We start from the raw sequence: 24,217 nt of genomic DNA, 5'->3' as shown, positions 1-24,217 counted from the left end.
GATCTCCAGAGCCTAGCAGACAGCCAGGAACACAGCATGTGGACTGAACTGACTTGGGAGAATGATATTATTTGAGGAGATCGGAACACTCAGAATTAGTGGGGGCATAATTGGTAGGTGTAGAATAAATAGCATTTTAGTATTTCTGGTTTAGGAATGTTGGCCATCCAATATCTATTCCAGTAGGTTCCATCAGCATGGAATTTCTCTACCTCTGTCTGTCTCTCTGTTCTCTCTCATACAGAGGCAGGGGTAAGTGGTAGGAGAATTAGAATCTACTATTAAATCAGTCTGTTATGAGCCCAACCTATGAAATGATGAGCAGAAAAACACCTGTACTTCCTCATGAGGTTCTTTTTTCAATGTCCATTTCAGTTAAAATCCCCTCTTAAACTAAAGGAGGAGAAAGTTCAGAGGTGACACTTTGAAATATCCATCACATTACTGGCATTCTGGGGCCAATTGGGCTGGATCACTCTTGCCTATCCCAAGCTCTTTCACCTATCCCAAGCTGAGAGCATCTAAATTTTGATTGGACTTTTGCCAGAGCTCATTAGCATAGTGTACCTTGACCTGGATTAGGGAACTACAGCTTCTGCATAGAAAATGATCAGAACCTGCTGGGACCTGAACCAGAGATGAGATTTTTATGACACTGTATTGTCTGCATTTCCATAAGAAGTCGGAAGGTAAGGAAGCCAGAAATCCTGAGGAGAGGCCAATGTAAGGAATATTCTGTCACCCTATTCCTCCAGGGTTTCAGTTGTTGTACTTGGTTCTCTGTAGAAATGATGAAATTTGAATATACTTTGGTGCAAGTTGCTTAAAAAAAAGAAGAAGAAGAAGTCTTTACAAAATTAGTTTTTTAATTCTGGAAGAAAACTGAGTTAGTTGTTTATTTTTCGAAGGGCTGCAAACATTTTTTTTTCCTGTTTTGTTCTTAACTTTCATCGCTTCTCAGCCTTTTGGCTAAGATCAAGTGTTCTTAACTTTCAGGGGGAATATTAAATTAACGTTTGTTCATTTGGCAACAATTCATATCTGAGAAAATCAAAAGAGCAATGTAACTTCTGTGCAGCAAGAATTTTTACTCCCCTCCCCTTAATTTAAAAACAGAATTATGTCTGTGTCGCTTCAAACGCTTTTGAATTTTTGAGATGTGAATCTTGTTATTCGAGATATTTTTTTAAAAAGATCAATCTGTTCTGATTAGCTATAACAAGTTTTAGACCGTCTGAGTTACTGTTGTTAACATTCAAAGAGGTAAGTACATAAAACTGCTGCCATCATGTTGACACTCGATCTTTGTGTCTCATAAACTTGTAATTGAAATCTGATTTCAAGTGAGTTTATGGCAGCATTTCTTCAGCAACTCAATGCTTATTTCCCAAACAGAATTTGACTTAAAACTCTTGGGGATTTAACCTTGCATGGCAGTGTTTGAAACAAGGGTAATGGACTTCATGTTCTTTGACCACTAGGTTGTAGGTGAATGTGGTGGGAGGGTGAAGAGACCCTTATTAGCTTGTTATATAATGGTCATATATTTCTGTATTCATATTCTTGCCCTCAGCATATCTCAGTGACTGAAAAGTATTAGGGTTATATACAGTTAAATAACTAAGGAAGAAAGCCCATGAGACTTCGTTGGCTGGAGACTATTAAAGTAATCATAGTGCAAGTTTACTATTAAGTTGTTTTATGTCACATCATTACATCCTTGTTTTAATAAGCAAATGGAGATGTCACACATGTAAACATATTTCACTTTGTGTTCTACTAATAAACACATTTCATCTGCAAAATGACTAGTTTTTTTCCACAGAGTAGAACATTTCTTTCCTTCTTCGTTCTTCTTTCTTTCTTTCTTTCTTTCTTCTTTCTTCTTCTTCTTCTTCCTTCCTTCCTTCCTTCCTTCCTTCCTTCCCTCCTTCCTTCCTTCTTTTTCTATTCCTTTTTTGGGGGGCTAAATCTCCTTTAACCAATTACAATTAGAAACCAGAGAGGTATTCCTCTCAGAGGAAGAAATGCAATTTGCACAAACATTTTTTAATCTCTATCACTTACATAATACAATTTAATCAAAGTAAAATGAGATTGAGATAGAATTTTTGGGAGGGGGCAAAGAAGAGGGAGATTCTATTAGAAAGTCTTAAAGGGGGCACCTGGTAGCTCAGTTGGTTAAGCATCTGCCTTCGGCTCAGGTCAGGATCCCGGGATCCTGGGATTGAGCTCCACATTGGGCTCCCTGCTCAGTGGGGGAGCTTCTCCCTCTCCCTCTGCCCACCACTCTGCCTACTTGTGCTCTCTCTAATAATAAATAAAATTTAAAAAAAAACAAAGTCTTGAAGAAAGAAGTTTTGAAATGCTTTGAGTTAAAGTCAAGAAACACTAATTTAAAGCAGTCATTCTCAAACAGTTTGCCCCCCCACCCAGGGGACATTTGGCCATGTCTAGAGACATTTTTGGTTGTCACAACAAAGGGATGTGTTGCTACTGGCACTCAATGATCAGAAACCAAGGATGAGGCTAAACATTCTATAGTGCACAAGATAACCTCCCACAGCAAAATATTATCACGTCCAAAATGTCAATAATGCCAAGGTTTTAGAGGGAATATGATTTGAGGATATCCATTGACAATATTTGAAGATATAAAGTACACACTGGATTTACTAAGGAGATAAAAATTAATCTCTGTGGCAATTTAGGTTTACAAAACATTTATAGATACATTTGGTTGTGATGTTTCTCACTCGTAACTTGAACCACACTTTAGCTAGTGTACAAAGGTATATCCATGAAAAGAACTGCAAGCCACCTCTCCTTCCTGCCCCAAAGTATTAGGGGGAAACCACTGCCTATAGGTGACAATGGTCTCTACTCAGGCTTTCCCAACCTGGGTCTAGGAGTGAGAAAGGCAGCCCAAACCTGAGGTGAAAGCAATGATCTGGTGCTTCTGATTCCCCACGGTCAAGCTTTATTGCAACAAGATCTCTAATGACTTCTAGAGTGTATTTTTATTTTGTATGTTGGTGCTTGCAAAAAATGTCAATGAAACAGGTTTTTCTGGCAGGCAAGTACTGATTTTTATCTCTTTAACGGTCAGTATTACTATCACTTATTTTTTAGTGTCAGAAAACAGTCTCCAGGTCTAAGCTGCTCAAGAGTGGATTGATCCCACTGTATGAAACGCCTTTGAAAGGAAAATTCTCCACCACTTCTGCTGGAAGTTGAACAGACGGAAACCTGTGGGTAAGCTGATTGTCATGGAGCCTGAAGACTTTGATTCTGAGGACAAAGAGATGTTAAGCTGGGATATTAATGATATGAAACTGCCACAGGTATGTACTTACTATAAGAATCGCCTTTAGCATTTGACTATGAAGGCTTAACTTGATAAAATCTGGAAGGAAATTGGTGAGAGTCCAAGTTGGGTAAATTTCTCTCCTTCAGAGCTTTAGCTGGGTATCCAACTGAAGAATTTTAAGACAAGATGCCATGACCTAGAATTTGAATATATCTTTATGAATCAGACACTGGCCCCCGTGCACCCAACCCACAACAGTTATAGACTGAAACAAAGAAAATGCTACTTCCCTTCTCTTTCAAAGTTTGGTTTGGCTCATGTCATACCCACTCTAGCTAGGTAGTGGAATAAGGTTCATGATAAGGTATTTGTGTATAGATGGACTCTGCATGGTACACAAATTCCCATACAGCCTTATTTGCTATAGTAATGGTTTTAAATTAAATCTATACCTGGAATATCCAAATGATAGTGCTCTTATGGGACAGTGCTTTTCTAGAACTTTTGTAAGTGATACCTGGTATATACACAATGGGCTATTTTTCAGCTACAGAGAGACTTTCATATTTTCTTTAACTTCATTTTTGGCATTTGACTTTTTAACTCTTAATTTGGTAGAAAATATTGTCTAAAACTGACCTCCCTTGACTCCCTTTTTGGCATTCAAAGGATGTTTTCATTGGAAGTTGTTGGAAAGGGCATTGGGAAGGCTGACTGGAGATCACCAGGAACATGTAATGAAAAGGTCAAGCTAGTCTGCCTGATTCTGGGGAACAAAAAAAATGGATTTACTCAAGCAGGGCAGAAGAAATGAGATTCCACAGCCTCAATTTATAACCATTCCAAATTCCAGTCTAATGAAGATTTTCTATGTTTTTCTCTTAAATTCTCCCCTATGTTACCTCTCAGTAGGTCTTGGAAGAGCTAGAAGACACAAAGTATACACTGCTTTTCACTCATTTAAGGATGGTTAAATAAATCACAGCTGAATCATAGAAATATCTATTGTAGGGATTTGTCCTTATAGCTGCCTTTTTTTTTTAAGATTTTATTCATTTATTTGAGAGAGAGAGAGCACGAGCAGTGGGGAGTGGCAGAAGGAGAAGGAGAAGCAGATTCCCCACTGAGTAGGAAGGCAGATACTTAACCATCTGCCTGAGCCATTCAGGCACCCCTTTATAGTTGCTCTTAATTGGTTTGTGATTGTTGTAGCTGTTTTAGGGGAAACTTTAAGGTACATTTTAGTTATACCTGGCTCAGGGACCTATATTGCTGCCTATTCCTAATTTCATGATTGCAGCTCCCAAGTAGCAGCTGGGTCTCCTAAACATCAAAGGTAGAAGTAAGCAGGTATGTGGAAGATTCACAATGCAATGTTGCATCCCAGAGCAAGGGTTTTATTGGGGTATGAGAACTCTTTGAAATGGTGGGTAACACTGTGACTAACTTGCATTTTTTTCCTGGGACAGAGGATCCATATCATTCTTCAGATCTGGAGATAAAAGAAAGGAATCACCACTTCTCAGAGTTTATAAAAGTTCATTTTCCAATGAGAATTTCCAAGAACAAAAGTATTCGCAGCTACCCAAGACACTAAATTCGGAAATTTACAACAAAAATACACAATGAAATTTTGAAAATGTATCATTTATAGTTAATCAAAAAGTTTGATTTCTCAGGGAAATAACTTTTTTAAAAAATTTTATATATTTATTCATGAGAGACACAGAGAGAGGCAGAGACATAGCAGAGGAAGAAGCAGGATCCCTGCGAGGAGCCCGATATGGAACTCGATCCCAGATTCCGGGATTGTGCCCAAAGCAGAAGGCAAACGCTCAACCACTGAGCCACCCAGGTGTCCCAGGAAATAACTCTTCAACAAGTGCCCTTGTAAATATGCCAAGAAAATGATTAGAAGTTCAGCGTCCCTTGGGCTCTTGGGTGGCCCCGTCAGTGAAGTCTCCAACTCTTGGTTTGGGCTGGGGTCGTGATCTCAGCTGTGAGATCAAGCCCCGCGTTGGACTGCACTGGGTGTGGAGCCTGCTTAAGATTCTCTGTCTGCTCCACTCTGCCTGCTTATGCGTACTCTCTCTCAAATTAAAAAAAAAAAAAAAGTCAGTGTCCCTTAATATTTTCTTTTTTTTTTTTAAGATTTTATTTATTTATTCATGAGAGACGCAGAGAGAAAGAGAGAGAGAGAGAGAGAGAGAGAGGCAGAGACACAGGCAGAGAGAGAAGGCTCCATGCAGGGAGCCTGACGTGGGACTCGATCCCAGCTTTCCAGGATCATGCCCTGGGCTGAAGGCGGTGCTAAACCGCTGAGCTAGCCAGGCTGCCCCCTTAATATTTTCTAAGTAAAGACAACACCATCCTGATCTGGGTTTATGCTGGCTCTGGACTCATAGCAAGAACCCGTTGAAGGACGCCTGGGTGGCTCAGATTTCATCTCAGGATGTGATCCCCGGGGTCCAGGATTGAGTCCCACATCGGGCCCCTTGCAGGGAGCCTGCTTCTCCCTCTGCCTATGTCTCTGCCTCTCTCTTTGTCTCATGAATAAATAAATAAAATCTTAAAAAAAAAAAAAAGAACCAGTTGAGGTGAAAAATAAAAAGGTCTTGAAAAGATTTCCAAGATTAGGTTGTATATTTTGTGAATAGATGTGGTTGTGAGTATATTGAGGCTGAGCGGTTGCACTGTGGAAGCCAGGGTATGGAGACAAAGCCCTGTCTTGGAATTCCAGTTTTGCCTCTTTAATCTGTAAAGCCTTAGGGAGGTGTTTACCTTTACTGAGACTCTCTTCTTCTGTAAATGAGTTGGTTGCACTCACCCGTCTAGGATTCTGTGACCTGAGATTAGGAAGGCAGCCTGCTTTCTAGAACTGTCAGCCCAGTGCTAACACAATACCTGGGGTGTATTAACAGCAATTGACAAACATGGAATTCATTAGTGAATGGCTCCACTACTTAGAATTGTGTGACTTTACATAAAATGATCTTAAGTCTCAGATACCACCTCAGTAAAAGGAAACCAGTAATTCCTTATACAAGCTGTTTGGAATAGTGTTTCCCAAAGTACGTTCTGTAGAGTGCAAATGACAAGGTATTTTTGTGGGTATTGTAAGGAAGAAAAACAGAAATACTAGGTTCAACAAAGTTAAACAGACTTCTTTGCTGCAGATTTAGAGACTCCCATCAGTATTGGCGGTGCTCCCAGGAGGAAGCTGTGTTAGGCACTGTGGCCCTGACTGGTTTTTGACCCTGGAGCCTTCTTTGTGGATGGAGCCCCTCAGGTGATTAATGTTCCTCAGACCACCTGTTTGGGCACCAAAAAAAATGTGGTTTAAAGGATCAAATGCAATCACTTGTTATTGTTGTAAATTTCATACAAGGAACTAAGAGTTTGTTTTACATAATTTTATGTTCTTGCCAGGATGATTATTTCTGCAATGTGTAGGCACATTCCTGCAACTTATAGGCCAAATTCTTTCCTGCTCATCCACTCACATGCTTCAAGTTTCAAGATGATCACCTGAATGCTAGTGACTTGTTCCATTCCCTGAAATTCCACATCCCCTTATACACCTCAGACATGTCAAGCTTTATGGGTTAATTTTTGGCAACAGTGAACGCTGATGTCTTCATCAAATGTTTCATGGGGTACCTGGGTGGCTCAGTCGGTTAAGTGTCCAACTCTTGATGTTGGCTCCAGTCATGATCTTGGGGTTGTGAGCTCGAGCCCCTCTCCATGCCGAGCATGGAGCATGCTTTGGGATTTTCTCTCTCCCTCTCCTCTGCTACTCCCCTACTTGTGTGTTCTCTCTCTCTCCCTCCCTCCCTCTCTCTCTAAAATAATTTTTTTTTAAAAGGACAACAAACATTTCTGAGTAACTAGAATGTGCCAGACACTACAGCAGGCTCTGGGGATACAGGGGCCATTAAGCTATGTTAACTTTCTTAGAAGGGCTCATGGTCTTCTGGGCAAATGGAACAAGATCCATGCCTGAACAGAGAACATATGTCATGCAGAAAAATGCTGGAGGTACTTGAAAGAGGAAGTATGTAATTCAGCATGTCTTGGACATGGGAAGCAGAGCAGAGATTCTTGCAAAGGGCTTTCTCTGGAGAAGTGCATTGTAAAATGTAAAAGGATTAAGGCAGGGGAAGGAAGCAAACAAGACCATCAAGGCAGAGCAGAGCACCAGAGTCTATTAAGCTTCTACATTTGAGGGAGCTTGTGCACAGGCATTCACCAAAGAGACTGGGTAGGCTACTGGCTGGAAACATAGTTTGGAAACAAACTATCATAAGAAGATTCAGTTGTTTTTCTAGGAAGTGGGCAGCCCTTAGGCTTTTGGGCCTGGACAACATCATGATCAGATCTAGGGCTCAAAGTCCACTTGCCCTCGCTAATTCATCGCTCCCCTATATTTATTGCATGAGTGCTTTGTCCTCCTTTCAGCTGTGTGTTATATATTTATAAATCTTCATTTCACTTGCTTCTGGTCACTCCTTTAACTTGTGTTTATTTTGACACCATTTCTCCATAATCCAGCCCCAAGGGAGCCTGCCCTGAACTACTACAGGTACTCAATTCACTCAAACCCATCATTGGTAAAAATCTCTATTCCAGGCTAATGTGGTACACCAGTTTTGCTTTCCCATTTTATTTCCCTTAAATTACATTTTCATTTTAAAGGTTCAAATATAATTGCTTTAGGATTCACTTGGTCCAAGCGGCAAATGTCTGATGTTGGTTTAGCCTTACCTACATTAAAAATGTTTATTATGAGTTCCTGAAAAGGGTCACAATCTCATGAATATTGACTGTAACTCTTGACAGCCTTGAATACCTAAGAAAGTGTTTTCTTTGTTTTTCTTGGTCAAAATTGGGAGCAGAATCCCTTCTTTTTTTTTTCCTAATACTCACTTTAGCAGTGTGGTGAGAGCACCTGCTCTGTTCCTGACACCAGCCAGTTTTCTCTGAGTACAAGTACAGGGTGTTCCAATAGCACAACAGCAGAGAAACCCTGATTTTGTTCCTAAGCATGAGTAGTTTTCAGATTAAACCTGTGTACAGAGGTGCCTGGCTGCTGGCTGGCTTAATCGGTAGAGCATGTAACTCTTGATCTCAGGATCATAAAAGTTCAAGCCCCATATTCGGCATAGAGCTTACTTCCAAAAAAAACAGAATTTAACTCACAAAATCCCAAGGTTTGAGGACAGTCTTCATAGAGAAAAGATCTAAAAATATACATAGTCTAAACATAAATACAGGCCAATCTAAAACCTGGTGAGTCAACCACAAAGAAGAAGCCATGTCTCCAATTAGTTAATTCCTGGACCATGATTTTAGCCGGCAAGGTTGCATTTGCCTTAAACTTTTAAGGGAAGGGAAATCTGAGCTCTTTCAGTGAGTTCATGTGGCTAAATGTAATTACAATGAGCCAGTAAGAGTAATCAGATGTGTCTTGGTGCTAAAGAATTAACAGGTAAACCAGATTTTCAGTTTCTTGTCAATTATCATTTGCCTGCATGATTAGGTCATATTGCTGTTAGTCAGATAGGTGAGCTCATGGCTATGTCCTCCTTGCTGACATTCCCCTTGATTTCAAGTTCATTTCAACTTTTCTGGACAGCTCCACCTATATTGGGCTCCCTTGGCCATTGAATCCCCACTACTGGAGCCAGAATTACTCTGCCACTCTATAAGTAAGCTCCCGATGTGATGGGGATGGGGACCTTACTGCTTCTATAGTAGGAGAAATGCTTCTGGGTGCCTGCTGGAAGTTCCCTTGCCTAGCTGGGTAGAGTGAAAAAGGGAAGGAAGAAGAGCAGAGAGAGGCAAGTGATGGAGAGTTTGAAAACTGGAGTACTCCAGCCCACCTTAGTGTGGTCTGAGCAAATAAGGACATTTTTGTTTTGAATTTTGACCCTTCAACAAAGGCCATAAATTGCAGCATTAGCCTAAGGAGTCATTCTTGAGTTACAAGCATTTTGTTGAGTTAAATTTTTTCCTTTGATAACACTTGGAGTTTGGTTTCCAGTTGGCCCAAAAGAGATAAGTTCCTGAAAATTTCTATAGAAACCAAAATTCTGGTTGAATTGTTTTTTCTGTGTTCCATAAGTTACATTTTTCCCCTCTATCTGATTTGCTTAAATGTGTTTCTATTTGCTTTCCCTGTTTTATTTGGTAACATTTATTTATGAAGAATTAAGCTATTCATAGCACTAAAGAAAACCTGCAGATAATTGCTTTATATGAAAGTGGATTATAGTCTATGTGAAATCAATTTTAATATAATAACATGGTGAGGTAGTTGTTTTTGATAGCTTATTTCAAAATTTTCATTTTCATTTTATTAGTTTTATATAATAATTATTTATATTTAATTCTTAAGGGACCCTATTGGAGCTCTAAGTAGTTAGGCAAAGCAGAATAAGGAGGAATGGGTGCTCTAGGATTCCATGGAGTTGCAAAGATTTTAAGTGAGCTAGAAGATTGCGTCTCTTAGTAAAAAAAGATTACAGAAGTCAGAGAAATGTTTGATTAAACTGCCAGTGATGTTACCCAAAGAGATTATAAAATATAAATTCATTAGATTTACATGTTGGAGGCCTTAAGAATATTCCCTTTAAATTATAAACGTCTTAACCGAGAGGAAAAACAAAGAGTTACTCATGAAAAGTTAGAAATTAAACACAAGATCAGAAAAGAAGAAAATATTTTATGGAGATCTGCTAAACAAGATTAAGAAATGATTGTTCTTTCTTTTTAAATTTTACCTTTCTGGAGCCTCAAATTTACAAGGCTTTCAGAAATCCCTATCAGTCATTTGAAACCTGTGTTCCTTTGCATTATAGGAATTTGGTTATGTTTTAATTTCAATGTCAAAAAATGTAAAAGATTCCCTTAAGCATCCAAGTCTAAAAATTGAGCATAGGGAAGGGCTTGATATGAACATATTTACTCCTAGTGATTTTCTCAAGTCAATATGTTGTCAGAATTATCAGTATGTTACTGATGGGACTGGCAAAGTAGGCTGCCAGTGGAGAGGCTGCTGGGGGAAAAAAAGAAAAAAAGTTTAAAAGATGGACAAATGTACTAGTACCTGGCGGGCTCAGTCAGAAAAGTATGTGACTCTTGATCTGGGGATTGCAGGTTCAAGCCCCACACTGGGTATAGAGGCTACTAAAAACAAACTTTAAAAACTTTTAAAAGATCGTCAAATATAGAAAATACGATAAGCCCTGGGGCACCTGGCTGGCTTAGTAGGTTGAGAATGTGACTCTTAATCTCAGGGTTATAAATTCAAGTCCCACATTGGGAGTGGAGCCTACTTAAAAGTAAATAAATACAATATTCTTTTTAAAAGGATAGAAAATACTGTAAGCCCTAAAACAAACCTCAACAATGTTAAAATAATTGAAAACACACAGCGTTCTCCAACTACAGTGGAACCAAACTAGAAATTAATAGCAAAAGGCTATTAGATCTGCAAATACATGGAAACGAAACAACATGTTTGTAAATAATCCACAAGCCAAAGAGGAAGATCAAGTCCTTTCACGAAGATGGCACTGAAGCAAAGAAGGAAGCCCCTGCCCCTCCCAAAGTTGAAGCCAAAGCAAAGGCTTTGAAAGCTAAGAAAGCTGTGCTGAAAGGCGTGCACAGTCACAAAAAAAAAAAAAAAAAAAAAAGAAAAAAAGAAGATCCGCACATCACCTACGTTCTGATGACCCAAGACTCTGCGTCTTGGAAGGCAGCCCAAATATCCTCGAAAGAGCGCCCCCAGGAGAAACAAATTTGATCAAGTCCTCCCTGACTACTGAGTCAGCCGTGAAGAAAATAGAAGACAACAACACTGCTATGTTCATTGTGGATGTCAAGGCCAATAAGCAGCAGATCAAACAGGCAGTGAAGAAGCTGTATGACATTGATGTGGCCAAGGTCAATGCCTTGATCAGGCCTGATGGAGAGAAGAAAGCATATGTTTGACTGGCTCCTGACTATGATGCTTTGGATGTTGCCAACAAAATTGGGATCATCTAAACTGAGTCCAGCTGGCTATGAATCTAAATATAAATTTTTTCATTATAAAAAAAGAAGATCAAAATATACATTAAACTAAGAGAAAACGGGGAAACAAAGACGGTGGAGATCATTTCTTCCTCTGAACACCTGAGACACATATACCTTCCCCTCCTCCTGGTTCATGGGATTTCAGGCTCTGACCAGCCTGCAGGGGCCACTTACCTTTGAAAATGAAAATCTCTGCTTTTCTTTAGTCTGCGTTGCCCTTGTCTGTGCTACCCTGACAGCTGGGCTTTGTGTTTGAATAATTTAAATGCACCCGTAGATTTTTATAGTCAAACGTCCATATTTTAGTGTTTCAGCCTGCATTCTTCTTATTTCAGTAGATAAAATATTATGCTTTCTATGGCATTTCTGTGACCACAGAAAACAAGAGAACATTGTTTAGAGCCTGAGGTCAGAAGGAAGAGAAGAGAAGGCCAGTGGAGGAAGCAGGAAGGGGCTGCCTGAGGTGAATCTTCCTCAGCTCAGAATTACCAGGGAATTGAGACAGAGAGGGGAAAGACCTGGAAAAAACAGACAGTCCTTTCAGCATCTTGGCCTGGTCATGCCTGTGTCCCAGAAGCTCTGCTGTGGCTGCCTGATGGGCCAGAGGGGACTTTACCAGACGCCACACTCCTTCCTCTGTCCCCCTGGGCAGCTTCCCTTTCTCACAGTCCAGCACAGGAAGGGTTTGCTTGCACCGTTGCTCTGAGAAAGAAAGTCGTGGAATAAGTTGCACCAATAATAAAGTTTTTGCTCATTTGGGGCTTGGACTCCCATCTTGTGTTTGGCTTGGCAAGGTTTAAAGCATGCAGTGACCTCTCCACGGGTCTTCTCCCTCCTGAAAGCCAGTGACTCTAACCACCACATTGGCTGCTTGCGGCCCTGGATCTGGTGCTCCAGGAGCTGTCTTAAATGCTCTGTGTATGTTAACTCGTTCAGTCTTCCTAACATGCCCAGGAGAGCAGGAAGTGGAGGCACACAGAGGGCAAGGAACTTTGTTAAGACTTACCTCACAGGGCAGCCCGGGTGGCCTAGCAGTTTAGCCTTGCCTTCAGCCCAGGGTGTGATCCTGGAGACCCAGGATCGAGTCCCACGTCGGGCTCCCTGCATGGAGCCTGCTTCTCCCTCTGCCTGTGTCTCTGCCTCTCTCTCTCTGTCATGAATAAATAAATAAAATCTTAAAAAAAAAAAAAAAGACTTACCTCACAGGCCTTGTTTTTTTTTTTTTTTAAGATTTTATTTATTTATTCATGAGACACACAGAGAGAGGCAGAGATAGAAGCAGTCTCCTCACAGGGACCCGATGCGGGATTCAATCCCCAGACCCCAGGATCACACTCTGAGCCAAAGGCAGACGCTTAACTGCTGAGCCACTTAGGTATCCCACAGGCCTTGCTCTTAACCAGGAGTCAGGAAACTTTCTGTAAAGGGCCAGTCAAAATTTTAGGTTTTGTGGGCCTTGCAGTCTGCTACAACTACTAGACTGCCATGGTAGTGTAAAGTATGTATAGACCACACTAATGAATGAGCGTGGCTGTGTTCTAATAAAATTTCATTTATGTATAAAACAAGGCAGTGGGCTGGATTTGACCTATGGGCCCTAGATTGCAGACCAGCTCTTAATTGTTTACTAACACTACCTCTCCATGTACATGAAAACTTTCATTTGTTTCCTCAGATTCACTGAGTTCCTGTGACATTCCATTCAAATGGCAACTATCATTATATCAGATTTACGGTTTTAACACATCTGCTCTTCACAGTACTTTTTTGAAGAATACTTTATCACTATGTCCATTTTGGAAAAGAGCAAAATGAGGCTTCGGAGATAGTCATTTGCCAGAGTTTCAAGTTACAAAGTTCTTTGGCACATTCTAAACTTGAAATCTAACTCAATAAACACCAGCTTCCCCATGCTGCCCTTCCATCCTGAAGTTGATGTTTTTTCTCTTTTCCTTCTAAAATGTCATTTTTTTCTCATATTCTATGCTTTGCTTTCTTGTTGTGGAATCAAAAGAGAGGCACATCCTGAATCTCCTTCTGGACCTTACAGAATCTTCTCTCTGACCTTCTAGAATCTTCTTGATAAAATATGTTCTTCTATCATGCCAGGCCTCTGGAGGCTATGAGGATGGACACAACCTAAGTTTGAGCACAGAGACTGCTTAATGATTGTCATTCTTGAGAATTAGGTAGGATCTGTCAAGTGCAGTATCTATACACCAAAGGACCCAAGGAATGTGTGCCTCAACATCAGTTACTAACTTATTTAGAGCTTATCCTATGCTAGGTGCTGTGTTGAGGGTTTTTTATATATTAGCATATTCTCCAAACCACACTTGCGGTAGGCAGGTCTCATAATCCCTTTTCTACCGATGAAGAAACAGAAGTACAGAAAGCCCAACGATTGCCAGAAGGATTGAATGTACTGTGTCCCTGATCTTTTTAAGGAGATCTTAGATGTTCACACATGGGGAATATAGTGCCAGTGCTGGGCTAGTGCATAGCCAAAGTAAACTCTTCCCTACTCCTGTGCCTTGTTGGAGGCCCATGGATCTAGAAGTAGAGAAAAAGGAAGAAAATCTCCCCAGGGGAGAAGGCGGCTGTCAGAACCTTCCCAAGCCTGGGCTCTCCAGTTTTCCCACTGCTTATCTCTGGTGACCACATAAACCCTCTTTGCATTCCCAATAAGGTAACTACAGTGTGGTATGAGACATTATCTCACTACCCCGCCACAATGTTTTCCACTGTGATTGTGTAAGAGCGTAATAATATTACTTCACCCTCAAAAATTCTTAGTGAGAAAGGGTCAATAAGTCTTACCATCAATGGCTAGAGAAATATCAATGGGGTAGAACTCAGGGGATGCAGGGGCACTGAATTACAACTCATTTTGGTCTGGGGAGCAAATGTTTCCTAGACATAGCAGTCCCGTTGCTGCTGCTGCACCATGCTCAGATCCCATTGTCTGAATGAAACCCTGGATGGTCTTTGCCAAAGGTCTCAACGGCTCTTGGGTGCCCAAACAGCCTCACATCTATGAACAGTTGTGTTTTCTCGCTTCCAATATAGCATGATTCTTTGTGTTTCTCTTAGAATGTCAAAAAGACAGACTGGTTCCAGGAATGGCCAGATTCTTATGAGAAGCACATCTACAGCTCTGACGACAGGAATGCACAACGGCATCTGAGCAGCTGGGCCATGCGCAACACCAACAACCACAACTCCCGCATCCTCAAGAAGTCCTGCCTGGGTGTGGTGGTGTGCAGCCGCGACTGCTCCGCTGAGGAGGGCCGCAAGATTTACCTGAGACCTGCCATCTGTGACAAAGCCCGGCAGAAGCAGCAGAGTGAGTAGGGTTGCTGGTACAGTGAGGAAGCTGGCTGCACTTAGAGGCTCCTCCCCAAAGGTTGCTTCATCCCAGCACATCCTGAGGGGTGTGGAGTGTGGTAGAGACCAAGGCTGTTTTTATTCAGAACACCTTATATAGAGCCAACAAGCCTCCTTACCCCCCAGGATCTTCCCTGTGGATCTACCATGCCCAGGGCACCCACCAATAAAACTGCTCCCTTGGGTGAAGGCATCTGACTCAAAGCTTCCGTTCAAAAGCAGGTGTGTCACTTAGGGGACTCACATTAGTTCATCACTGTACCCACATAGAGTCTAGGAGAAAGCTGTTGATCACACTTGCCACTTGACATATTGGGGAATGGATCCCTCCCATGAGCTCAGTGAAGGCTTTGATCTGGAGTGGGAGCCGTGGGACAAAGTTTGAGATTCAACCCCATTCCACGCCATTTAGGTCCATGCCATAATCATGTTCATTTTGTTTCTCTTTATCACGTTCATTGGATTGTGAAACCGATACATTCAGCACTCCCTGTGCCTTGCCCATTTTAGACCTCAGGTTACTTCATGTTCTTCCCTTGTAATATGTCTTTAAAACTTGCTCTCGGGGAAAGCATCTGGTATCAGTTATTTACACTTGAATGAAAATTTAGGATCTGTGCTCTTTTTCTCAAGTGACTTTGCTCCTTGCCCCTTAATTCTTATTGTGAAGGAAAAGAATTCTGTCCTCTTCTCTGCAAAGAATCTCAAGTATCAATGAATAAGTAGGGAGGGATTTTCTGCTCAGAAGAGCTCTCCCTTGACCTGTGAAATATCCTACTCCGAAAGAAACCACTTCCTCTACCCCTGTGTGAGACTGGTCTGAGACACTTAAATGTCCAAGCCTCCCAGAGTCAGAGGCAATGCCCAGTGGAAGGAAGCCCATAAAGCTGTGCCCAGGTATATTCTCTGCCATGCTGGAGGCAAGCTCAAAGTGCCAGGGCTGCACAGACTCAGGAGTCAGCTGGCATGATCACCTTCCTGTGCTTTCTTTCAGGGAAACGCTGTCCTAATTGTGATGGGCCTCTGAAGCTGATTCCTTGCCGAGGCCATGGGGGCTTCCCGGTCACCAACTTCTGGAGGCACGATGGACGCTTCATATTCTTCCAGGTTGGATTTGAGTTAGAGTTATGAGATGCCACTTCTCTTTAATTCAAGAAATGTGTACAGAGCACAGGGGAAGTTTCATCCAGGATTTGGACAGGTGAATCAGAGCCTGCACCAACCCTGGGCAAGCACATGTCTGTACCCACCCTTGAACAGAGGCACAGGGTACTGGAGTCCCAGGAGAGGAGCTGGCTGGCTCTGCCTCGGGCTCCTTGTGGGAGGCAGCTGTCCCTAATCTGATCACACTCAGGCTAGCACAGCGCTGCGGCCTATGGTCAGCTTCCTCAAACCTGAGGTTGAATACCAGCTCTGGCCTTCATCAACTCTGTAAACCTAAACATGTTACTTTACTCCCCTAAGTCCCAGTTTAACATAAAATGTGAATATTAAGAAGTGCATAAGGAGGTGGTGGTATAAACACGATAAAGGGTGATCTCTGATGTCAGCCTGCCTGGGCCTACCTAGATCGCTGGCATGCTGGTCTACCAGCCATACAAGAAGAAAATGTCCTGATTCCCAGGGTGGGCCAGCATCTGTGTTGATGACAGTTCCTACTATGGCTCATTTCCAGTTACCAGGCAGCTCACAGAATTCCTGAATGTCCTAGAGCTGGCTCTCAGCTTGGCCAGCTCCAATATGCTTTGAATTGTGGGCTCCGGGGGCAGGGGAAGGAGGTTGCCTGGCTGACGGAGTCTCTCCATGCTTCGATTTCCTGCTCTGTAAGCTGGGAGCAGTAATGGTGGCACTACTGGTGGCTGTGCTGAAGATTCAGTGAGGTCATGTGTTTGATGCAGCCCCTTCCATATTCCATGGGAAGCACTTCATAAGTGTCCCTTGTTATTGTGAATATGGCTTTGCCAGGTGGTCGAGGGGAGCCATGAACAAAGGCAGGCAGGAAAGCACATAATGGACCCGAGACATTTATGTAGTCTTGTGACAGTCACCAACAGCAGCAACACCTATAGTCAGATGGCAGGGCCCAGGGAAAAACTTTACATACTATGAAGTACAATCTTGCTATTTATTTTACCTCCTTGTCTCCTGTAAGTCAAAAGGAGAGCACGATCATCCAAAACCAGAAACTAAATTGGAAGCCGAGGCAAGAAGAACAATGAAGAAAGCACACACAGCATCTTCCTCTGTCTCCTTAAAGCTGAAGGGGAGCCCAGAGACAAAGGTAACCTGTTACCTGTGTGTGTTCAAAACATACGGCAACTCACTGCCCCTATGGTGGGGGCATACATATCCCTGGTCCCTTCCTACCTACGAATGAAGTCAAAATGATACCTTCTGGCTCAGCTACAAGGCAGCATCCACCAGAGAAAAGAAATGGAATCTGGAGTTTTCCTCTTAATTTCTACCATCTTTGTAGTATGCTCTCAAATGCTCTTAAATTCCATATAACTTTAGAATCATCTTCCCTACTAGAATTATAAGGAGAGATTGGGATTAGTTCTTAACCTATATTTGGCACTTTGTTTTGGTTCAGAAATGAACCACAAAATATTAGCCTATGTTTTAAATTTTTTTTCCAAAATTTCCATTCTTCCCCTAAATAGATGAGCACACTCTATCAAGATGAAATAACCAGGATGTTTCTGAAAATATTGGCCATCTGGAGGGTTGGGGGTTGGGAAGCCAAACTGTGATTTGAAATCTATGGCTTTATGGGCATCATACTATAGGTTTGTGGGTTTGTCTGCTTGACAGTGATACTAATTCTTATATTTTACTACTGCTCAGTGCTCCACATTTCTTTTCATGAGAAGAGAGATGGAGCCAGTCCTTCCCTAGGGGTTCTAACTGTGTCTTACAGAGAAAAAAAAATTTGTCATTTGGGTCAGTTATAGGGAAACGTGAGTCCCTGAAACCCAAATGACTGGTTCTTCATCCCTTCTCCCAGTCATGGGACAAATTGAAGGGCATATCCTCCCACTCACTCCACCTGGTCATCATCTCTCTACCTCCACCCTCTAGTTACATAAGTAAGCAGATAACTTAATTTTCAACCAGCTTCTTTTCCTATGATTAACTGGAAAGTAGTACACTTTATTTATAGAAACAAACTTACTACTTCATATTCTAGAGGTCCTCCTATCTATGATTCAATAGAATCCCCATGAACACAGAGAAGAATCTCTTGAAAAAAAAAACAACAACAAGCCTAGGCTCTCGGATTGCAAAGAGCACTAAAAAATAGAAAGTCAAGGAAGGAATGACACACATGTGTGTATGAGAGAAATTGAGTGAGCTAGCGAGAAAGAGTGTGTGAGAGATCCCCTGAGAGTTATACCGAGTGTGATACAAACCTTTGAAGCTGTAGTTTGATTTTCTTAGTCTCTTACAAGTTTCTCACAAAGGCAGTTACAATACTAGATTTGTGTTTGAGGATGAAACATTTTAAGCCCACTCACTCTGCTCAGAGCCAAAGAAGTAAGGGTAATTCAGCTCTTACTGGTCAATAGGTTTTAGAGTGGAAATGGAGGCAAACTTTGCTTCTCTCAGTGCTTGTGGTAAAAACTGCCCCATGCACTTGTGCTTCAAGTATGTAAGGAATGAGGAAAATCGGACGGCGTGCTTATTTGTACAGAGTCACTCTGGGTGCCTGTGGTAGTTGTGTCAATTTGCTTAACTTATTAATGTGAGCTTTTCGCTTTCCTTTCTAGTCTCTTTCAGGTGAAACTCAAAGTTGGGGAAGTTTACCTTTAACTTGGTCTTTCCAGGAAGGCGTCCAATTGCCTGGTAGTTACAGTGGACGTTTAATAGCTAAGCCTCCCCAGCAGAAGTCACTGAATGATTGCTTATTCTTCTCCAAGACTTATTGTTTGGGGGGAACCACTGATTTGGCAGACCCCACTTCCACCCTGGGCCCCACTAAGCTCTATGAGAAATGCAAACTGTCCAGTAGTTGGATCTATAATAGTGGGGACCTGCTTCATCCTGTTTCTGGAGTCTTCTCTGACTACGATGATCGGCAAACGTGGAATAAAAACACTGCTTTGGGGAGAAATTCTCTTAATGACAACTGTTGTCCCAATTATCCTTTTCCTCTGACCAGCTGGCCTTATGACTTCCCCCCTTCCCAGAACTCTTCAGAACCCTTTACCGAGCAGATTCCAGTGGAACCACCTGCAGCTGAAAGTAGCTATCGTCCATTATGGCCAAATCCAGGGGGCGATCTTTATGAAGAGAAGGTGCATGTGGATTTTAGCAGCTGCTACCCTTCCACCACATGCCATTCACCTCAGGAAGACCCCTTTCTCTTTACCTATACCTCCCATCCCCACCATCAATATTCATTGACAGGCAAGAGCAGCAAGTGGGATTTTGATGAAGAAATGAGGGGCATGGGTTTGGATCACTACAACAATGAAATGCTTCTAAACCTCTGTCCTTTAAGATGATCCAAATCTAAATCCTTGTACACTATTAGCAGAAATGTAATTTAGTGCAGACACTATGGAAAATAGTATAGAGGTTCCTTAGAAAATTAAAAATAGGACTACCTGCACTCCCATGTTCATTGCAGCATCATTCACAATAGCCAAAGTATGGAAACTACCTAAGTGTCCATCAACAGATATTGATAAATGGATAAAGAAAATATGGGGTGTGTGTGTGTGTATATACATATATACATATACAATGGACTATTATTTAGCCACACAAAAGCGAGGAAATCCTACCATTTGCGACAACATGGATGGACCTTGAGGGCGTTATGCTAAGTGAGATGAGTCAGACAGAAAAAGACAAATACTGTGTGATCTCACTTACATATGGAATCTTAAGAAACCCAAATTCATAGAAACAGATCAGATTGGTGGTTGCCAGATGTGGGGGGTGGGGTGGGGTGGGGAGAGAATTTGGTGAAGGTGAACAAAAGCTACAAACTTCCAGTTTTAAGATAAATTAAGTCCTGGAGATGTAATGTACAACATGATGACTCTGGTTAACAATATTGTATTGTATATTTGAAAGTTGCTAAGAGAGTAGGTCTTAAATGTTCTTATGACAAGGGGAAAAATTGTAACTAGGGTGAAGCGATGGGTATTAACTTATTGTGGTAAAAATTTGGTAGTATATACATATATCGGGTCATTATGTTGTACATCTTAAACTTCTACAATGTTATATGTTAATTATATCAATAAAACTGGAAGAAAAAAAAAAGACGACCCAGATTTTTTACAACTATTCAAAAAGAACTGTTTTAGGAAATGGCTGAAAGAATTTCTTTGGGAAAGAGTTTTCAAAACATAACCACAGGTAAATCGGAATCATGGCGATAAGCAGAAGGCAAGAGTTCCTTCCTCATACAAGTAATTGGGGTCGTCCTCCATTCCGGTTCTCCCATCCTTAGTGAGGTACGGAAACTTGTCTGCTTTGTGGTGGGAAATGTGCTCTGCTTTTTTCTCCCCCCACGTTATTTGGTGCTTGGCACCTCCGCTGCATGATCTGTTCCATTGTCCTTAAATCCTATCAAACAGCAGAGATGTGAAAAACCCACTTCCCTAGATCTCGCCTCTGCCTTCTGGAAAGGTGAAGCTGAAGCAACAGGGATAAAGTGTAAAAGAGCTTCTGAGGTGTAGAAAGATGAAGATTCTACCACTGAGGTATTTAATGCTTTGTCTAGTATTAAACATGTGGTATTCATTCCTGAACTCTGTGTTTTCTGGTTGATTTCTAAGACTTGTCAAGACAAGAATATGACCCGATTCCATCTAAGACAAAGAGCACGACTAAATGGCTGCAGGAAGAAAAATCCCCATGGTGCCAAATGGCCTCCTGCTCTTCTTCTCACTCTTCCTTACTGCCTTCCTCTTCCATGAAGGCTTAGATTTTGTCTCATTTACCTTTGTTTTTACAGTTTTACCATGCCCAACTCCGTGCCAAGTTCCTCATAGGTGCTTGAGAAATGTTAGCTCAGAAAAGTCCTTGTGTAATTAACCTGGCCGTGGTGGGCCAACCATACTTGGATGCCACTTCTTCTTTGCTAAAGTACTTGACAATAAAATGTGAGCCTAGACATAAAATCTGGAAAGAACTGTGTGATAAACAAGTATTTTCCAAAGTTCATAATTTTCCTTTCTATTTGAAGGATAACAAATACACATAATACAAAATTTGATTCCCAGTCTCTTCCTCAAGGCAATTTTGACTCATTTCTTGTCTATTCTAGAGATAGAGGTATTGTGTGTGTGTGTGTGTGTGTATCTGTATATATATATATATAGACACACACACATATATACATCATATAGATTCATTTCTAAAATGGCTTTTGCCATTTCAGGGCACAATCTGGGCATAGGGTCCTTAGAAGCATATAGGACCTTATAAGCATACAGTTGCCTCATTTCTGTGTTGAAGATTTTATTTGAGACAGAGAAAGAGAGCGTGCACAAATGGGGGAGGAGGGGCAGAAGAGAGGGAGAAGCAGAAGCAGACTCCCCACTGAGCAGGGATCCCAATGCAGGGCTCATCCCAAGACCTGGAGATAGTAATTCAAGCTAAAGGCAGATGCCTGAGCCACCCAGGCACCCCCTACTTGCCTCATTTTTAATGGTACAGAATATATTCCATGACTGTATTATAATTAATTTAAATAGTTCCCTATTGATAGATCTTTAGATTGGGTTGAATCTACTTAATTTTTTTCTTTCTAAGTGCATAAAACTTATATGATCAGTTTAGCAGAGTTCTAAAGCAAATGCTTGTGTAAGCACCATCCAAACCAAGAAATAGAACTTAACCAGCAGTTCAGTAAATCAAGGTCCCCTGATTGCACCCACTCCTGATCTTAAACCCTTTCTTGCATTCTGAAGGCAATTGACTGGCTTTTTATATTTTTACTATCTACTATTTACTATCTACTATTTACTATTTTTTTAAGTTTATTTATTTAGGTTATCTCTATACTCTACATGGTGTAGATCACAACTCTGAGATCAATAGCTGCATGCTCTATTGACTGAGCCAGTCAGGCCCCCCTAAAATTTTTTTCACCCCAAATGTTTTTTCTCCGTGCTCTAAAACAAGACACCTTTGCTGTTAAAAATTTTGGCTCAAAATTCTGGAAAGTAGTGTGTCATGAAATTTAACTCTACTCACAGATTTCCAGGATTTTTCATCCCCTCATCCTGCATGTCTATACAACCACTGGATCCCAGAGTTTGAAGTAAGTTTAAAGGTCACTTGTGCAAATATCTGAACAGACATGAATCTCTCTTCCTACTTTCCAAATAAAAGTTTATCCAGCATGTTTTTACTGCTTTGCAGAAAAGATAAATTCTTTACTTCAGAGCATGACCACCAAATAAAAACCACAATAGACTTAAAATGCACTTTAATGTACCTTGAATATTGTGATTTTTTCCCTTGTTTTTCCAAAGGATAATTCTTATCATTCTAATGTTCCACCTCTGAGACCAAGGATGGGGTAGATTAGTGTGTGTGCAACTTTTTTTTGGTTGAGATAAAATTGCCCTAACATTGTATTAGCTTTAGCTATATGTATGACAATGATTTGATATTTGCGTATATTGTGAAATGGTCACCACAATAAGTTTAGTCAACACCCATCATCACACATAGTTACAGGCATTTTTTTTCTTGTGATGATAAGTATTAAGATCTATTCTCTTAGCAACCAGCAAATATTACAGTATTGTTTCATCTTGGGTGCACGTACTTTAGCTGAAACAGCCAAACTATTTTAGCAAAATGGCTGTATTATTTGCATTCGTACCAGTAATGTACGAATCAACTGCTTCTTGATTTCTTGATACAATCTTTTAAATTTTAGCCTTTCTAATAGGAATATAGTTCTTTTTTTTTTTTTTAGTGTGGTCCTTTTTTTAAATTAATTAATTTATTTTAGAGAGTGGAGGTGGGGGAGAGGGAGAGAGAGAGAGAAAGTTTAAGCAGACTGCGCTGAGCACAGAGCCATGACACGGGGCTTGATCTCATGACTCAGAGACCATGGCAGAAACCCAGAGTCAAAAAAAAAAAAAAAAAAAAAAGAAACCCAGAGTCAGATGCTTTACCGACTGTACCACCCAGGCGCTCTTCAGTGTGATCTTAAGTTGCATTTTGCTTGATGACTAATGATGTTGAACTTCATTTTGTATGCTTATTTGCCACTTGTATATCTTTGGTGAACTGTCTATTCAAAACTTTTGTTCACTTCTAAAAATTGTAGGAGTTATATATTCTGGTTATAAGTCTTTTGCCAGATATAATACAAGTTTTTTTCTTTTCATCTTTTGGATATCTATATCCATATCTATAATTGGATATGTTTTGAGCATTTTTTCCCAGCTATTGTCTTATCCAATCCAAGATTACAAAAATTTTCTCCTATGTTCTCTGTTAGAAATTTTATTTTTCAATTCTTACATGTAGGTCGGTATTCTGTTTCCAGTTATATGGTATGAGGTAAGCATTGAGCTTCATTTTCTTTCACACATGGATATGAAATAGTTTCAGCACCATTTGGTAAATCAAAATGTAATTGTGATCTTTGGTTAAATGAAAATTCAGAATTTCTGCTTTTGTGACTAAGTTACAGGTAGATCATTTGGTGTACTATAATTACATTTCCCTTATACAACAGATTATTTATTTTGAAGTTAATAATTGTTTCACCTCAATAATTGTTTTCACCTTGCTTAGTTTTCTATATAACTAATGAAAATTTATCCTTAATCACCATCCAAGCTATACAAGTCCTTTTCTTTATAGTAACTCAGCATTTTCTTAAAGATAATCCTCCTAGAACCTTCTATCTCTCCTCTACTGTGGACAGATTGCACAGCAATCCTGATGCTCTGCTGTCATATTGTTTCTCCTCACCATCATCTTTGGACCCTCCTTCTCCTCGTTTCTGTGGGATTTCACACCTTTCTCGTTCTTGGTATAGTTCCTCATTAGGTGGAACATACACTTCTAGTTTCCTATGAAAAAACATGGATGGGAAATAACTTTTGAACTCTTGTACATTTGAAAATGTCTGAATTCTATTTGCATATTTGACTGAGGCTTTAGCTGAGAATAGAAGTCTAGTTTGGAAGTAATTTTCACTCAAAAGTTTGAAGTTATTGCTCTGTTGTCTCCTAGCCTTCAGTGTTGCTATTGAGAATAGTGCCATATTGTTCAATTTCTGGTCCTTTGAATGTGGTCCTTTTTTTTTTTAGAAGCTCTTACGGGTACTTTTTGTAACTTCTGATTATCTGAGATTTCGTGATAATGAGCTTTGATGTGGGACTTTTTATTTTTTATTTATTGTACCAGACACTAACTGGATTCTGTTCTGGGGCATTTCTTATAATTAAA

At 40.6% G+C, this 24,217-nt stretch overlaps 1 protein-coding gene across 1 annotated transcript; it reads left to right on the top strand.

Moving 5' to 3' along the window:
• The first annotated feature begins 642 nt into the window (after positions 1-642).
• GCM1 (glial cells missing transcription factor 1) lies at positions 643-19,323 on the top strand. The gene is made up of 6 exons (XM_055330743.1): positions 643-689; positions 3,133-3,344; positions 14,483-14,735; positions 15,771-15,883; positions 16,929-17,057; positions 18,547-19,323. The coding sequence occupies exons 2-6, from the start codon at positions 3,270-3,272 to the stop codon at positions 19,282-19,284; spliced, it is 1,308 nt and encodes a 435-aa protein (XP_055186718.1). The 5' UTR covers positions 643-689; positions 3,133-3,269; the 3' UTR covers positions 19,285-19,323.
• The last annotated feature ends 4,894 nt before the right edge of the window (positions 19,324-24,217 follow it).

This window comes from Nyctereutes procyonoides, unplaced genomic scaffold (assembly GCF_905146905.1).
Source record: "Nyctereutes procyonoides isolate TBG_1078 unplaced genomic scaffold, NYPRO_anot_genome, whole genome shotgun sequence".
In the NCBI taxonomy this organism is placed as follows: domain Eukaryota; kingdom Metazoa; phylum Chordata; class Mammalia; order Carnivora; family Canidae; genus Nyctereutes; species Nyctereutes procyonoides.
Note: the sequence above shows the minus strand (reverse complement) of the source record. Positions and strands in the feature narration are given on the sequence as shown.

What these genes read in the sequence shown, in the direction of transcription:
- GCM1 (XM_055330743.1), top strand. Translation starts at nt 3,270, where the DNA reads ATGGAGCCTGAAGACTTTGATTCTGAGGACAAAGAGATGTTAAGCTGG. An exon ending in ATGATATGAAACTGCCACAG is followed by an intron (nt 3,345 to 14,482) that starts GTATGTACTTAC and finishes TGTTTCTCTTAG; the next exon opens with AATGTCAAAAAGACAGACTG. An exon ending in GACGCTTCATATTCTTCCAG is followed by an intron (nt 15,884 to 16,928) that starts GTTGGATTTGAG and finishes GTCTCCTGTAAG; the next exon opens with TCAAAAGGAGAGCACGATCA.